This window comes from Periplaneta americana, chromosome 5, assembly GCF_040183065.1.
Source record: "Periplaneta americana isolate PAMFEO1 chromosome 5, P.americana_PAMFEO1_priV1, whole genome shotgun sequence".
Taxonomy (NCBI): Eukaryota; Metazoa; Arthropoda; class Insecta; order Blattodea; family Blattidae; genus Periplaneta; species Periplaneta americana.
The window spans coordinates 131,306,901-131,326,403 of NC_091121.1; the positions used below are offsets into that span (position 1 = coordinate 131,306,901).

At 34.4% G+C, this 19,503-nt stretch overlaps 1 protein-coding gene across 3 annotated transcripts in view; it reads left to right on the forward strand.

Annotated features, from left to right (window-relative positions):
* The window catches only part of eIF2Bbeta (eukaryotic translation initiation factor 2B subunit beta), a 60,468-nt gene that overhangs the window by 33,881 nt on the left and 7,084 nt on the right, over positions 1-19,503 (forward strand). The window contains exon 8 of one of the 3 annotated variants that reach the window (XM_069826639.1): positions 8,592-9,027. The exons of the other annotated variants lie outside the window; for them this stretch is intronic. Within the exon in view, the coding sequence (XP_069682740.1) occupies positions 8,592-8,619 (28 nt within the window). The 3' untranslated portion in view covers positions 8,620-9,027. Of the gene's footprint in view, positions 1-8,591; positions 9,028-19,503 lie in introns of those variants that run through there. 3 annotated transcript variants of the gene reach the window in all.

Consider the following 19,503-nt stretch of genomic DNA (forward strand, 5'->3'; position numbering starts at 1 on the left):
AATATTATTATGTACTGTATATTTATATTAAAATATGAACTGTCAAATGCACAAACAAACATTTCACAGTAAAGTCAGAACTCAAACCAATGAAGTAATGAATACTGCTCTTAAAATGAGTTTAAAATCGATAATGCACAATATTTAACATATACACTGCAGAACTGTCAAAACAACCTTTTCAATATGTTACATAAGTTAAATTTCATATTGTGTCAGCATCATTTTATTACAAGGACGATACTAGGTGGTATGTAGCTCTATAATAAAGATAGCATTGTTATAATTCGAATGTGCTGCAGCACCAAGCACAGGGATTATATTGAAGGAGGACTATGTCTTATGTCTATGTAGATTTTGTTACTTTGACAGTGAGAAATTAAAGAAGAGAAAACGATCATGGATAAAAAAATAATTAAATTTAAATACCTATGTAATTTTTTTTAAGTTATAGAGGGGAGAGAGTTAAACCCGGTAACCCTTTACCCCTTTTGCGTACGTTCCTGTTGATTGTGATGGTATGTTTAGCTCAGATTGATAAATTAAGATTGCTGTGAATAAGTATTTGTAAGCACTGAGCTCCAACCACCTTCCAGTTCACTTCCTCGAAGTGCCATCCATAATTAAGTGTATCTGTAAAAATCTCGTGAAGCTATAAGAAAGTATTTGCCATGAATGATTCTGTACGTGGTAAGCCTACATTACCCTGTACATCACTGAAATTCGCACCTGGCAAAGCCATAATCTCGAAAGTAAAATCTGTTTAGCAAATATTATTCAAAGATTTGGAGAAAATCAATTATGTTCATACACACAGCAGCCTAGATCATATATACCCCAGATAGGTCAGCCTTATAGGCTTTGACGTTAACAACTTTTGTCAGGTTTACTATGCTGCCATCTAGTTGTTACATAAGGAGTCACGTCATAATTCCCATTTGAATTGCATTAGTGACTGTACTGCCATCCTGTGTTCGTTTACGGCGGACAGGTGGCGATCCTGGCGCTTGTTCTCTTCAAAGTGCTCCCGATTTTAACATAGCGATGACCTATCTGTTACATATATGATCTAGGGCAGCAGTGATCTCTGCATGGTGGACCACATATTTCAGACATCTTATCTGTTGTAATACCTACTTTTATGACATGTTAGAGGTTTCAGAGTGTAGAGCAGTGATGTGCAGAGGAGTGATGTGCAGTCCACCCAAGCAACCCACTGATTGATTAAGAGAATCATGACATATAAATTCATGATTAAACTTTCTGTTTATTTAATCCTAAAGTCCTCAAACATTTCTAAATATGTTTTGTTCAATTGTAAGTCATGCGATTGGCGAGCATGTACAATGTACATCCCTGCGGCCCAAGCTCTGGCAGCCAGCACCCTAGCAGAATGCACTGTGGAAGGGACGTTGCCATGACAACCCACATCATCATAACTTGTAACCAATGAGGGAAGCCTTTCAAGACTCGAGTACATGCATATAACCAAGCAGTCAGTTGCCTGCCTGGGCTATGTGCGTGAGGTCGATTGAGTGTAAAACATATTGTTTCTCTCATGTTTTACACTGTGTACTTGTATGTAAGTGCAGCAAAAAGTTTTGATTATGTCTGGTGTTAATGATAATACAGCCGTTTTGTTACAAATATCGTTTTCCCGAAGAACATTCGAAGAAAAGAAAACTTTGATTTTTAAAGGAAGACCAAAGCCTGCATTGCCAAATTTAATCCAGCAACAAAAGAATATTACTCGCCATTTTCAGAATACCAATTACGAAAGATGTGATTGGCTAACTGGAATTGTTAAGTGTAACAGACTGTTTTGTTGGAATTGTTTGCTGTTTAGCTATGACAAAAGCTCCACTTGGACAACTGCAGGATACAGCAAGCTAAATAATTTAACTAAAGCAATAGAGGATCATGATGTTGCTATTTCACATATTCGTGCTTCTAATGCACTCGCGACATTTGGAACTGTGCGTATTGAAACTGAGCTAAGTGACCAAACACAACAAAGTATTATTTTACATAATGAAAAGGTAACACGCAATAGAGACATTCTGAAAAGGCTTATAAACGCCATTTGTTTGCTTGCAAAACTGGAACTTTCATTTAGAGGAAATGATGAGTCGAAAATGCCCAACAACCAGAGTAATTGAATACCCTCCTGGAATAAGGGTACAAGTACATAGAGAAACCCTGAGCCATATACCCTTAATCCAGGAGGGGGGGGGGTATTCAATTATTTAGAACTTTTGGACTACACCGCCCAGTATGATCCTCTTCTAGAAAATCATTTGGAGACATCTACAGTATTCATAGGTGTCTCAAATCGTATTCAAAATGATTTCATTGAATCTGTTGCTAGTGGACTTAATAAGGAAATTATCTTAAGACATATTCAAGACTTTTCAAACTGCGGTAAAAAAACTCGTCGCAGTAATGGCCTCTTCATTACATGGTGTACAAGCTAATATTTAGGTGTCTTTTCCACAAGCTCTCTTTGTTCACTGCTATGTGCACTGTTTAAATTTAGCACTGTCCCAAAAGTGCTGCCATATATTTTTTGCTACTCTTCCTGGGCTTGCAGCATTTTTCTCCAAATCACACAAAATTTCTTGATGAATTTCTAGGTTGCCAATTACCACATGTTTCCCCAACAAGATGGAATTACTCGTCATGACTTGCCAATACTGTTTACGAAAAAAAGGATGAGCTTCGCCAAGTTTTTCTTACCATGTTGAAACATCAGTTAGAAGTGGAACGTGATACTCTTCCTGTTATTCAAGGACATTTATCAAATTTAGAAAACTTTGAATTTTGCTTTCTTCTTGCAACTTTTCAAAGTATATTTTCTCTAACTGATGTTTTGTTCAGTTGCCTTCAGAATGCTTCACTAGATATTGCTTACTGCAGAAGAAACATAATAGAAATGCAAAAATAATGTAAAATCTCTTAGAAACAGTTTTCAAGAGGTATATGACAAAACAGTTTCCCATGTTGGTCTTCCAGGATATTGAAAGAGAAATCTTTCTCGAGACATGACAACCAAGGTACAGAAAATTATATTTTGAAATTTTCGATAACATCGAACAACATATTAATACAAGATTTCAGGGTTTGGAAAGCTTACTTTTTTGTGCTTATTAGACTCTTCAAAGTATAGCTCTTACATTCGTGCTTTCCCAAGTGATGGTTGGAAAAATTTACTTGAAAATTATGGTTGCTTCTTCGATGAAGTACATCTGAAAAACGAGTTAATTGCAGCATATAGTTCAAAAGAATTTTCCGATAAGTCACCTTCTCAGCTAATGAAGATGTTAGGGACTTCAGCACTTAGAAAATCGATGCCACAGCTTTATCTATTGGTTTCGCTTATAAGTGTGATACAATGTCCACTGTAACAGTTGAAAGATCATTTTCTGCATTCAAGCGGATTAAGACATCTGCATGAAACAGAACAGAACAAAAACAGCTTTCAGATCTTGGACTGATATCAATTGAAAGTTAACTATTAAATACTCTGAAAGAGAGACACATTTTTCGATTATGTAATTGAAAGTGATCGATGAGTGGAATTTACTTAAAAATGTGAAGGTATGTTAAATGGATTTGATTTAGTTCTGCAACTACTAGACTCTTTTGGTAGTAGTACTATTTAAACAGTTAGAGTAGTCTTTTATAGTAGTATTTTCAATTTTAGGCAGTAGTTGCAGGCTTAATCTTGTAGATTTTTGTTAAAGTATTGGTACCAAATGCCAACATATTTTTATAATTAGTAATATTACAAGTATTTGAATCAAATATAAATAGTAAGAAGGAAAAGAAAACTTGACTACGTGGCTGCTTGGGTAATCTGTTGGGCCACTGCACGTCACTGGTGTAGAGGGTAAGTTATCAAACTTACAGTGCCTGGCCAAACATAAATAAATAAGTAAATAATTAAATGGGACATTCTCCAGAGAAGGTACAATTCGAAAGTTTTTTTCCGAAATTTACAATTAGGATAAAAATTATTTCTGTATGTTTTGGCCTTAGTCTTTACTAACTTTTATTAAACCATATTATTCGTTTAGATCAAATTTTAGTATTTAAGCATTAAATCCACTTCAAATATGTCGTATGTCTATGTATAGTACATGATAGAAGCCCTTCTCATGCTCAGCTTTTTATATTCCCTTCTTTCATCTGTCTTCCTCTTTTCTAAATATGTATTTTAATCTATGAACAAGAGAAACATTTATGCAAGAAGAAGCCATACAAAAATCCATTAATTGAAGCAAATGTTTTATAACTGCTGCACAGTGTTTCCTAGAGGCATAAAAGCTGGCCAAAAATACTAAAAGCCACTTTAACACATTTTTTAACCAATTTTTGGTACCAACTGAAAGATAATATCATATTAACAATATATCAGGTCTACTTGTTTATCTTAGGACAGTGTTTCTCAACTGATGGCTCGCGTTCCGCTGGGTATACTTGAACAGTGAAGTGGTAGAACCAGTTTTTTCGTCCATAATAACTTAAAGGCGCTTAATTTAATACTTTATATATATTATTAGTATTCATTGAATTAATCTGTGCATTAAGTATTACAAACATTTTACGATTATGTTCATGATTATTTAATAGTAACTTTTTAATGGTTGTTACACGTTAAAGTAACTACACTGTTTATTATATTTATTATGGGGGCACTTAATAAATAATAAATTCTAAGTGAGCACGTACACAATACAGATTCAGAAACACTTTAGAACTTTAGTAGGGTAACGAATGTTCATTGATCACTGTTACTAGTATTGGTGCTGTCCTCCCCTCCGAAAGTTGTGACTGTGCTTGCAGTAGGCCTGAGCCGTCCCTTGTTTGTTTCAGAACTCAATAGGTTTATGACTTCCACATGTAGTATCCTTTTCTTGTATTTTGTTCGGTTCTCTTGCCAGAAGGATGTTATAAAAGGATCAGAGGTGGCAAGGAGTCGATTGAATGCATCCCGATTAGTGGCCTCTCTTGAAATCTTTCTGGCATACTGTTCACGAAATTGCTTAAGGTGTTTATCCCTTGCTTCTTGTGCTTCTTCCGACATTTGTCCAATTGAATGGTAAATTTGCAAAACGACTTAAGTCCACATTTTGGGGGTTTTGAGTTGAGAGCATGATTATGTTACTATGTGCAAGGGTCATCATTTAGTAACAGAATGACTTTAATCCACGACTTTTGTATAGTTTTCCTTAGCAGCAGAATGTTTGGTTAAGGGGTAAAACAAATTTAGTCCTGGTCTTAAGATGTTTTGCCTATCAAGTACTGAAGAAACTTACATAATATGTAATTTTAATTATACAATCAACTGATCAAATGTTTTTTGTCTGTTGTCATTGGTAATTCTTCAATTAAGAAAATTTATTACGTTTGAAAAACAGAACATGAAAATGAAAAGCAATATGTTCAGTAATCGTGCTAAACTTGTAGCTGAAGTAAAAAGTATTGCAAAATGGAGCCAAGTTAAGTATCTAGAGAGAGAGGATTTTCTTGCTGTCACATTTGACTACATGAAAAATGTATGCTTGCTTAACACCAGTTCAGGATATGTACTACTATCGCCAGCTCACCGTCTCAGTTTTCTCTGTGCACAGCATGAAAACTAGTGAAATGCCCTTTTGTGTCTACCATGAGGGACAGGCCAAGAAACGTCTTAATGAGGTATGTAATTTTCTCCTGCACATTACTTCGATAACTATGTCACATCCAGTATATTAAAGAACTGTCCGGGACAAAATAAGAACAGCCCATTAATCAAATTCTTAATGGCAATAAGTGCTTGGAATCATTTCTTCAACATCACACTTTTCTCCATCAGAGGTCTGTGCTCTTGTGATTAACAAATTGTTCAAAATAATGTTGTTCAACAATTTGCAATAAGGTTATTTTATGATTTTGGTGTAGGCTAAATACATTGAGTTAAACATGTTTATGTGTCAATAACCTAATAATTATGATGCAGAATTGAAGTTAATCTGCAGAACAACTCAAGTCCTGAAGATAATTAAATTTTTTACAACCTGAAGAAGAGTACAAAGGTATGAATTTTTATATTAAAAATTTGTCTCTTACATATCTCTTACATATAAAAAATTATATTGTAACAATATACGGTTCAGCGAAGTCAAAAACAGTTTTCTTTAATTTTCTCAAAACTACTTCTAGGGACATAAGTCGTTTTGTAAATTCACCACTCAATTGGAAGTAATGCCTCGGAAATAATAGTCGAACCATGAATGTGTATTTTATGTACAGTGACAGGCATGGGATACCAAGAGTACAGCAAGACAAATAATCTGGCATTCTCAGTTGCATATTTTTCAAATTCATTTGTGTTTATTTCAGATCCACAGGATATGGTTTTAAGTATAATTCCACATCTGTGGATGAGATTCCTGTCAATGCCGGTTATTTCTGCACTTACTTTATTTTTGCAGCGAATGTTAAATTTTTCGCAATCTCTGCAGATTTTCTCACATTTTGAGTTTTTCTATGCTTAGACCTAGTACTGCTCTCCCCAAACTTTGCCTGTGGTCCTCCTCTTTTCTGTAGAGTAGGTTTTATAGCATTTAAATCACATACAAACTCTTTATCTAACCACTGCTCGTTTTTTTTTAATCTATCACTCATCCTGTTAGATTGATCGATTCTGCGAAACAAATTAATGAAAAAACGAGAAACATGTCTTTCTAACAATTTAATTTGATCATGGGAGACTTCTAGACCGATTTTTTTAATAAGAAACTGCAATACTACGTCTTTCTGTTTCTTACGACCACTTTTTTCCTTCTGTAAAGTATCAAACAATTCTTTCCTTTTGCAACGGTACTCCATTCTGAAACCAAAATAAATGACTAAAAATTTGTTATTTTTTACTTTTATAACTATTTGATAGCCAAATTGAACATAGTTTTGCTGTAGAGAAGAAATTAACTGATACTGAGAATATTCGTATTTTAGACAATTAATTTGAAATACGCCAATACATATATTTATCTAAATTTTATCAAAAGGGGCAAATATGGGTAATTTTACCTTTCAAGATCATCAAGTAAACATGTCAGGCTACACGTTGGTCAAGGAAATAACGCGGGGCAACGTGAGGCAATTTTTGCTGGTCTGCATAAAGACCTAACATAAGGAATCACAAAATAAAATTTTACATAATACGATTATGATTCCTCAGCGAAGCATAATATACTTAATCATTATAATAATAATAACGTATTCTTAATTCAGAAACATAACTCTAACAATCCATAATAACATTTACCTGAAAATCAACCATAGAAGTACAAAAAATAATAATTGAAATTCTAATTGAAAAACACACAATCACTACACAACAAAAACGACACTTCATGCACTACTTTCAAAGGTTCGAATACAACTGCGTAGAATTAGACCTGCTACGAGGATAGCTATTTTATGACCGCCAGACCTTGGAGATATTGGGGTATATTGCAAACACCATAAAATTAAAAGTGAAAAAATCATTTTTGGCCAGCTTTTGAGCCTCTTGGAAACACTGTGTGCTGGTTTAAAACATAGCTCAAGTTCTTTTCTAAGTTACTAAATTCTTTTATTTAAAAACTTAAACAAACGAAATTCATCAATGACAAATTTAAAAAAAAGAATTAAATATATGATGATGTTGTTGTTCAATGCTAAGGATCTTGGATTTCTTCCATTCTGCTGGTGTCCTAATAGTATTTGGTGAGCTGCGGTGGTAAGTCAGCATCTGTTTTCTTTATTGCTGGGCATTGTAGCAAATGTTCTTTATCCAGGATGGAGTTCTAATTTCTACAGAGGGTAGATATTAATTCGATGTAGATGAGAGGTGAGACAATCATGTCCGGTTGTTAAGCAAAATATAGCAATGGTCTTCTTTCGTGATAAAGCTGGAATGTTATTACTGTCTAGCAGAATGTTCCAAGGTTTGCCTTTGCTTTTCTTCAGGAATTCCTGTTTACAAAAGGACTGGACTATGTGTCTGATCCTGACTTTGAGGCTTGAAAAGAGATTGTATTATTTTGAGTTGTCTGATGTTTGTTCCTTTTTTTTGGCCAGGAAATCAGCCTTCTCATTACCTACTGTTCCATAGTGTGAGGGTATCCATTGAAAAACTACCTCTTTACGAAGCCCTTGTAGCATTTTAAGAACAGAAAGAATTTCTCTTACTCGTCTGTTTCCTGGAGGACTTGATGTTAGTGCTTGGAGTCCATATTTACAATCACTAAGTATAACCACTTTGTTAAATTTATGTATATGATGAAAAAGCTGTTTCAGGGCTGTATTGATTGCTTCTAATTCACCATCATAATGAGTGGACACTGTTCCAAGAGATATGTGTAAGCTAAAAATGTCACTGTAGATTCCTGCTCCAGCATTACTGTTTATTATGTAGAGATCCATCTGTATAAATATGAAGCCATTCAGATTTTGTATTCTTGTACATATGGTTTCAATAGCTAATGATTTTAATACTGATTGATCAATGTCACGTTTTGCAGTGATGTATTGTATCAGATCATTTTCACATTTCATTTCAGGCTGAGAGAGTGGGTGTACTGGGAGTAGAAGCTTTTCTGTATTATCAGTTGTTTGTACATTGTATTTACTTTGTAATTTATAAATATCCTGGAAGAAGCCAGATTGTGTTTTGAGTTTCCGGTCAGAATTTTTATAGTTTCTCCAAAAATTATTGTTCGGAATTCGTTTTAATTTCTCAAATAAAATAAGACTTTGTTTCTCAATTTCGTTTTTAATAGGGATATTGTTAGTACTTATTTGCATGGCTGTGATGGGGATAGATTTAACATCACCTGTAATTATCCTCATAGCTTGATTCTGGACTATTTCTATTTCATTAAGTCGTGTTGGTGTCGTAAATATAAAAACTTTATAGCTAAATGGGACGTCCTGAATTAAATATATTATATCATTTATTTTACATTATTCTTTTATAATATTCCTTTCTGTAAATAATATGTTTTCTTTATGTACTCATTTAATATCTGTAAATTTTATATTTTTTGGTCACAGTTATATTACTAATTCTGAGTAATTAGTTATAATAATAGCAATACCAAATAATTAGTTTTAATAAAGTAATGCTGAACTGCTCCCAAACATGAGTGCTGCTCATTTGGGTGGCACTAAAATACTGTTGTTTGTATGTAAGCTCTATATTTGTTTGTAAATCCACCTCTATAATATTCCATCTAAATAAATATTATTATTATTATTATTATTATTATTATTATTATTATTATTAATCTCAAATAAATTTCAAATTTATTAAATTTTGCTTTTAGTCACGTCTGTTCATTAACTGTCGCATCTGTGGACAAGATATGTTAATGGATGTGATGTTCATGGACATGATGTCCATTCATTCATTCATTTAGTGTTCTGCCCAAGGGCAGGTCTTTCACTGCAAACCCAAATTTCTCCAATATTTCCTATTTTCTGCCGTCTTCTTTGTCTCCTCATATGATCCATATATCTTAATGTTGTCTATCATCTGATATTTTCTTCTGCCCCGAACTCTTCTCCCATTCACCATTCCTCCCAGTGCATCCTTCAGTAGGCAGTTTCTCCTCAGCTAGTAACCCAACCAATTTGTCCATGGACAAATCTATTACTTTATAGAAAAACTGCTAGAATGCACATGAGTGGCTATTACTAGCCTGCATACTGTATTGGAAGCATATTGCTTTTGTTATTGTTTAATATACCGGAGTGATAATTTCTATTGAAGTACTAAATTTTTATTTTGCTAAGATCATCCTATCACATCTGTGAACATGATAGTTTTATAAATATTGAAGAATAGTTAATTTTGCATATTTCATAGTAGCATAAGGGGATTTAGATATTACTTGAAAAGAAAAACTTTACTTACTTACGACTTTTAAGGAACCAGGAGGTTCATTGCCGCCCTCACATAAACCTGCCTTTGGTCCCTATCCTGAGCAAGATTAATCCAGTCTCTACAATCATATCTCATCTCCCTCAAATCCATTTTAATATTAACCTCCCATCTACATCTCGGCCTCCTCAAAGGTCTTTTTTCCTCAGGCCTCCCAACGAACACTCTATATGCATTTCTGGATTCGCCCATACTTGCTACATGCCCTGCCCATCTCAAATATTTGGATTTAATGTTCCTAAAGAATACAATGTGTGCAGTTTTGCGTTGTGTAACTTTTTCCATTCTCCTGTAACTTCATCCCTCTTAGCCCCAAATATTTTCCTAAGCAACTTATTCTCAAACATCCTTAACCTCTGTTCCTCTCTCAGAATGAGAGTCCAAGTTTCACAACCATAAAGAACAACCAGTGATATAACTGTTTTTTTAAGTTGTAACATTCAGCTTTTTTGAGAGCAGACTGGATGATAGAAGCTTCTCAACCAAATAATAACAAGCATTTCCCATATCGTCGGTGTCTAGTGAAAACCTCGTAAGTCGAAATACACTGGAAAATCTGGTATCTCGTCTTCCCATGAAACAGAATTGAGAAACGAAGCACCTTCTGCACTCTAGTTGAAGAAATGAAAAACAGGTGAAAAAACTTCCTGAGCTGAGAGCTCCCTAGTGCTTATAACCATGCCTCTTAGGTCTGCTCGGACCGTCACGGCAGCAGCAGCAGTGTGCGACATGGCAGCATATTACATGTTCTGAAAACATTGTCCTATGCCATTCCAGAAGTCTTTACTGTTTATAATACTGGATACTCTAATCGTTGTTACTATTATCTCTGATGCAATTTCCGAAAATTTATGTATCGACACTAGGCCACTCTTCGCTCAGTCTGGACAACTGCTGAATTACCATGGAGCAGCGTTTCTCAAAGTATGTTGCCTGGGTTCCATGAGCTCTGTATGATTTTAAATTTTATTTTATATTTTTTTCCTTGGTTACATAACGACACTGTATCAACTACTAGGTTATTTTGCATCGATAGAATTGATGATAACGAAATGGTATTTGGCGAGATAAGGCCAGAGATTCGCCATAGATTATCTGACATTTGCCTTACGATTGGGAAAAATCTCGGAAAAAATACAACCAGGTAATCAGTCCAAGCGAGAATCGAACCTGCGCCCAAGCACAACTCTGGATCGGTAGGCAAGCACCTTAGCTGACTGAGCTGCTCCGGCTATTTTATACTTAGTGGATACTATAAAAATATATAAATGTTACGAAATATCAATAATAACATGAAACCACCAATAATAATAATAACAATAATAATAATAATAATAATAATAATAATTATAATAATAATAATTTTATTTTATTTATTTATTTTATTTATTTAGAATATTAACGTGCAAAAACAACAGCACAAGGCCAATTACAGTTTTACACGATACAAAACAGAACAAAACAACAAATGATGATGAGAATGAATGATAGAAAATGGCAATGAGATGAAATACAAACAATATAATGGTCTACATAAATCAATGATCAAATAATAATTATAAAATTATAAAATTAGTACAATGAGATAATTGAAATAATGGAATAGTCTACATTAATCAATTGACCAAATGCAAGAAATAAAATGGACAAATAATTATTAAAATAAGATCAGTGAGTTAAAAACTCAAAGATATACTACACATTAAATGGATCCAAGTTGAATCCATGCAAATTAGCATATTTAATGCATCTGCAAACCGGAGAGAGAGATTTAGGATTCTTATTATAAAACAATTTATGAAATCTTAAACCATTAGCAGGAATACGAAGACTGATATTGCTTATGAAAGATTCACAATCAATATCACCCTTAATGACTTTGCAAAAAAATAAATAATCAATATCCTGACGTCTGGTGAACAAACTACCGCAATTGAAATAATTGCATTTAATCTCATAGTTATAATCGGAATTTGGTCAAAATCTATAAGAACACAAGGAAATAAATTTTCTTTGAATATTCTCCAATTTAGCCGAGTCAGTGGAAGTAATGGAATTCCATACAACAGATGCATATTCAAGCTTGGATCTAACCAACGTATAGTATAAAATTAATAAACACATAGGAGTGGAAAAAGAATAAGTTATAGACCTAATTAGACCAAGCATTCTTAACGAATGGGTATAAATATATTGCACATGATCATGGAAATATAATTTTGAATCAAGTAGGACACCAAGATCTCTAATACAATCTGTAATTATGACATTACTGAGAGAATAGTTAAATTTTAGGGAGATAGTTTTCTGTGAAAAGGAAATAACAGAAGTTTTGGATTGATTAATTTTCATTCCATTTTCAACAGACCATTGTGAAATTGAATTAATGTCATTTTGAAGAATTTGACAATCAACCAAACTATTAATTTTGCGAAAGATTTTGAGATCATCCGCAAATAAAAGGCAGCTAGAACTTATTCTTTTACTTATACCATTTATAAATAATAAAAATAAGAGAGGTCCCAATGTAGACCCTTGAGGAACACTGCATAAACTATTAAATGGAACCGAGATAGAATTACCTAGTCGAACACAAGACTGTCTATCTGTTAAATAATTTTCAAACCAATTAACGTAGTTAGTGGAGAGACCAAAATTACTTAATTTATTTAATAAAATTTTGTGAGGAACAACATCAAATTCTTTGCTAAAATCAAAATAAATTGAGTCAATTTGACCTTGATTTTCAACTATAGGCATTATGAGATTAAGATAGGAAACTAAATTAGTAAATTTCCCTCTTGTAAATCCATGTTGGGCCGAATTGATCTTATTTTTGACATAAAATGAAATGTGTTTGTGAATAATTTTTTCAGAAATTTTAGAAAAATTGTTTAGGATAGAAATGGGTAATATTAATAATAATAATAATAATAATAATAATAATATAATATTAATAATAATAATAATAACAATAATAATAATCCAATAATATGTGTAATAATATTATGTTCAGTGAATATCTAAACTGGAAAATAATACTTAAAACTGTCATCCTGGATTCTCTGCATATGTGTTCACTAAACAAAATACCGAAAAGAAAAAATGCAGAAGTACAGTAGAAATGAGACTACAACTTCCCGCCATAAAACCAGATTGCAGGCTTAAAAAGCAAATAGGCCTACATTCGTCCCACTGAACAGAATTATTGAGATACTAGATTTCACTTGTCTGTTAATTATTAAATACTAATGAAGTATTACAAGGATTTCGCAGTTACACTTTAGATTAAAAGGAGTTTCGCGGTGGAAATAGTTTGAGAAACACTGCCATAGAGGAAATAGTTTACAGATGTGTACATATGACAACCACAGTCTAGTATATATAGTCACGAAGCGCAATACTTAGCAAATATGCATCCGTAGATAGTTGCTAACCACTAGGATCATTAATATTGCCTCATTACAGACAATGCGAAATAATACCGGCACAGTCTATTGTTCCTAGCACACTCACAACTAAAGCTTCGTGACTATATATACTAGACTGTGTGACAACCATGATCGCGATTAAGTCCATAATCTCGAGTAGAGACTGTAATCTACAACTGGTATTAGTGTTTAATTACAGAAATTGATGACAAGGACATAAGTTATTGTGAGGGGACAGCCTATACATTCACTTGTCGATGGCTGATCTTGCTCCATAGCTGACGAAAGCAATCCTGAAAAGGCCGTTGTGTTGAACATTGGGTAGTAGGCTAGTAACTGCACATGTAGTACACAGGACCTCCTACTGTCCGTCTTTGCATCTTGCCCCGCAAAGAAACAGCTCAGGAAGAGAGACACAGCAGTATCGACTTTCTTTGATCCTCTCATGAAAACCTCGTAAGAATTATTCATCATTGAGAATAAATATATTATCGTATGAAGCTGTGTGTTATAGAGGATGTTATTGGTGATATAGGTCAATCTGGTAAGGATTCAGCTGTGCTTATTACTTCTTTAATATGAATTAGTATATTATTTATAATTATATCATATTCATATTGTGGAAATTGCAAGACCAAGAAGGATACGTGTGACTGAAATTAAATTGACACTACAAATTAGATACATGACAATACACAAATGATTAGAATTACAAAACTGTACCTGATATGTGACCATGAGATTTCAGTATGGTGTGAAGCCTCCATGCACTGCAATCAAGACCTCTAAGTGTCGTGGCATGGAATCAAAGAGGAACTGGATATGTTCCTGGGGGATCTCCCTCCATGCAGTTTGTATGCGACTCCACAAAGTGTTAAGAGTGGGTGCTGGAGGACCATGACATGTTCGATAGGCGACATGTCTGGCGAACGTGCAGGCCAGGGAAGCAGTGATACCCATTTTTCTTCGAAGAAGGCTTGCACAATCCTTGCCACATGTGGCTGGGCTGAAATATGGCATGTGGAGATGCCTGCAGGAGGAGCAGTACCTCAGGCTCTAAAACCTCCCTAATGTAGCGATTGCTGTTCAGATTGCCCTGAATACAGGAGGCAAGATCACGTATTGTATCCAATGGCGCCCCAAACCATCACACTAGGCGTTTGTCTGCTATGCCGCTCAACAGTGCTGGCTCTCAGATTGCGTTCACCACAGTAATGTCTAACGCGTATGCGGCCATCATTGTAGGACAAGTTGAAGTGGAACTCATCTGAAAACACTACATTTTGCTACTCAGAACACCAGTGATGGCGTTCACCTACCCATTGCGACGAACCATTGATGCAGACAGGTCCACACCTGTTGCAGTACTCCAACATCGACTCAACACTGGGATGAAGCTGTATGGTCCGTCATGGCCATAAGATGGTGGTCATCCCATGCTGTGGTCACATTACGTAGTCCAGTACCCGCTTGTCTCTGCGTATGACCCTCTTCTATTCACTGGTTCCACACATGCATCACTGTCATAGCACTGTACAAGCCGAAATGTCACGGTATGACAAACCTGCTTCCCGGAGACCAACCATTTTGCCCCATTCGAACTCACTCACGTGCTGATATTGCGTCGACTAGCTTTCACGTTTTCACTTCGTTTGGAAGCTCTACATTGACTGAGCAAGGCATAACACTGACCTTGCTGGTGACACAAGAAACATCACTGTTGGGCCTATGTGTATGCCATCTCTCTAGAAACGTAATCAATTATTGGTGGTACACTGTTATACACATCTCCCGAGTTTGGAGTCGTTTGGGCCATTCTTTCTGGGTGTTGCACTTTTCACAAACAATAGTGTATAACCAACAAACTTGCAAGAATTATTCTACACCGAATAGGTTAGATTACGAATGAAAACCTTGTATATATTGTTTCATCGGTCATTAGAGTATTGGTGCGCTAAGTCAAAGGTCCCGGGATCGATACCGGGCCCCAGAACAATTTTTTCCTTGAATTTATTCAAGTCTATTTCAAAGGGAGCTTAACTGAAAGCTAGATTTGCTTGTTTAATCATCGTTTTCAACAGATTTACAAGCTTTTCATTCTTATGCTTAGTGTTAATATGAAGAGATGTTGAGGTGTTTTATCATTATTTAATTAATATTGTCTATCTTCCCAGCACAAAAGTGGCGCAAAAGATGTCTCATGGACAGAAATTAGTTCAAATGCCATTAGCTAATCATAAACCACTTCAGGATTCGTGTGCACAGGAAGTAACTGAAGATGTCTCTATCCAAGAATTGAGTGAAAATGCTATAACATGATTTAATGTTTCCTAATCTACAGTTGATAGTGAAATTATTAATGTTTTTCATCAGGACTTAACTGTTTATGAAGCAATTGAACTTGATGCATCTCTTCCTTTACCATCTTTGATAGTGAATGTAAGCTTACTTTTGTTCTTTTAAATTTGTCTAACATTGTCGATCCTGATTATCAGGTTGGATTAATTTCAGTGCCTCTTTTTATGTCTGAACTTCAAGTGGAGGATAATTCTTAAACTTCTATTGCATCTGTTTTATGTGAGAGTACTGAATCATGTCAAAACAATTTGAACAGTGAGGTGGATAGCAATGAGAAAAAATGTTTTGTAAGATGATCATGGCATTGAAGACTCTGATGCAGATGCTACTTTTCAGCCAGACTCCGGTAATTCCTTCACTGAATCTGTACTTGATGACACTTACTTTGAAAAGTTCAGTTCTCTTAGAGCACTGAAGTCTCTGAAGCCTGGAACAAGAATTGGTGGCCCAAATGTTACTGATATAAGGGCTATTCAATACTGCCCTCATGGTAGCATAAGAGAAAGTTTTCTCACTTAAACATGATTTTTCAAGAACTTCCACGAAGAATGGGAAAAATAAGTGGACATGAAGAACTGACTGCAATGTATGCAAATAGACTGAAAATTAAAAGTACAAAATTCAAACATCTACAGGAAATGAAGATTGTTCCTCCAAAAGAATTTCACAATTTTTACGATACTTTGCCACAGTGATGAACAAAATAAATAACAGTTTTTCAAAACAGAGGCTTACCATTTATATTTGGATATTTATTTGTCATCAACATTTATATTATTATGGTGTACCACCACATTTCTGTATACGGGTTTCACCATAACTTTCTATTACATATACCTACAATTAGCATGCAATCCCAACAGCCTGTTCGACTAACAACTCATCTACTCTTGCTATTAACTTAACTCCAAACAGTCAATTTCTTCTTATTGATCTTAAATGTCCACCATCTGTTCGTTCTACACTTATGTTCCTTTCAGCATTCTAATCTTGCTAACTAAATTTATACGTAATTGCGTCTTTCTACATTAAATCTAACTCGTAATGCTTCACACGGTTATACTCATTGGGATATTTTTTCTACTTAATACACGTCATTATAATAAACTCATTAAATCTTGACATGACTATCTAGTTCTCTTTAGTTTGATCATTCATTTCTTAATCACAATCAACACTCAGAAAAAACTATAGAAAATTGGAAATATTATCGCTAAGATCATCTTTCATAAACTTCACTACATCACTTTCTAAGATTTACTTCTTTACAATAAACTTCAATCGGTAAGTATATTTATTAACTAGCCACTTTTTAATTTCTCAAGATCTTTTTTCAATTTTATAACTTCGTAACTGATTTCTATATCTTTGATCCCCTAAACACATTTTCACCACACTGAACACGATTTACGACATTAAATCACCAAACTTCCTGTTGTAATTCCATTCAGACCTTTTATTTATTTCTTACCGCTCATGCACCAACTTCTAAGATTGTAACTTTTTTGGCCCTTAAATGCACCCGTCAACGATAAAATACTGCCTTGTGGTGACGAAATCACTATCTCTTCACCCATCATACTTTTCTTATCCTGATGTCTTCTCAGAACGCTAACCGCACCTTCTCTTGATCTCCCATAAAGTCTTCTTGATTCTGCTTCATGTGTTCTTATTCTTGCTGACTCATGTAGGCTATACCATTTGATACTGCGATTTCCTAATCGGTCTACTATTCCACTTGGCTCAGCACATTCCTGACTGAGTCCTGCTCGGTTGTCATGTTCGTCCATCAGTTGTCTAGTCTTCAATGTGTGCTTTAATTCCGTCCATACTTCATTCTGCTGATTCGATCATTCCTCGCCATCACGAACCAACTTATCTAAAATCTCTTCTGATTGTTCGGTATTCACTCTAGTAGGGGACGAAATATGTATTGAACTATTTTTTTCTCTCGTTGGGAAATTTCTACCCTCGGATACCTGGCATTTCTGTGAGTTGAAGTTCCTCTGACAATATTCTAAGTCATATAGTTTTCCATTAATCTTTATTTTATCCTTAACTAATATCACAAACTGACCTCTCAATCTCGCCTCTTTCATAAATGGTATTAACATCTTTCTCTTACTCCTTGTTTCCACACTATAGTCCTGCTCAATTTTTAAGTTCATATCTTTCAGCATATTCAAGTGATCCAAGATAAATAATTTCGTACACATACTTGTAAATTTCACTAGTATGGAACGATTCTTCCCTCTTCCAATTCTGAAGGCTTCTTCAATCTGATCATTGTTTAGGTTCAGGCCAAAAATTTCATTACGCAGATGAGTTACTAAATTATATGTTTCTAGTCCATTTTCATGCTGTTCTTCATCCATTCCAAAAATAATTAAGTTTTTCTTCCTCAACTGGAATTCGCAATGTTTTATCTTGTTCTGCAATTGGTCGTTTTCTTGTTGCAGTTTCTTTATGCTCTCGGTATTGTTCACAATTTCGTCCTTCAGTCTGGATATTGTACTGTTCAGTTCATTGAAGTTCTGTTTGTTTTCCTCCATCATTGTCTTGAATCCCTCCTTCATCTCTTCACGGATTGATAATAAAAGTGAAGTATCTTTTCCATTTGTCGGACCAGGGTTCAACTCAACACCACCAATTATCAGTAATATTGTCAATACTATTCCTATTGCATGAAGTAGTTGATTGTAGCGCCAGGGGTTCTGCCTTCCAAACACTTCAACCATTTTTATCATGAATCTTCCTATTCTTGCTCGATACATAACTCAACCCCTATCTTGCTTACTCAATTCACTTGCGCAGTAATTTGAAAACTTAGTGTTCACTATTGGTCTTGATTAGTATGCACTACTCCAAGTGAATGTACTCATACCCAGAGCTATAACCTTACATTGCTGTGTCAGCATCTGGCTCTGCGGAGCTCAGTTAAACATGACTGTCTTCGCTTGCTGGTGATTGATGACTGTACCATTTATATGAATATTATATTATGTTCACTTTTTACTGGATACAGTAAGTTTCTGATCATTAAAGGTGTTGTGTTTGAAGTAAGTGTTTTTCTTTTCATTAACCTAAAATTAAATGAATAGATTGTATCTCTGGGGGAAAGAAGAAAACCATGTTAAGTCCGATATGAAATTATAGAAGTTTATTTTTTAAAGAAATGTAATACTATGAAAGGTAAATAGCCAAAACACACATCAAAGTCCAACAAAACTGCGATTAATTTGGAATTAAGAAAAATATTAAGTTTTTTCAGTGTCCTGAAAACTTTGACTAAAGTGACATACAAGGTTTTCACTAGACATCAACAATATTTATTCTGCGTTTAATTTCCTCCCAAGTGTCATTTATATTTGAATCAGTGAGTGGAAAAAGGGAATAACTACTTTGAACCCAACTTTTCAGGAAACAAAAAAAAAAAAAAAACTTTCTACAGCTTTCCTGTTAAGTTTGATTTAAATGTTGTCAACAGTAAAAATGTTCACTATTGTATATATATATATATATATATATATATATATATATATATATATATATATATATATATATACAGGGTGAATCAAAAGTCTGGAATCATATAAATATTTTCCATATGCTTGATTATCCATTACTATAGATGTTACCAGTATTTGTAATACCAAATGCTCTACCAGTGACACATTCGATTCTAGCTCTCAGCTATCTCAAAAGCCGCCATTTTGAATGCAGCTTTTAAATTTTAAAAGA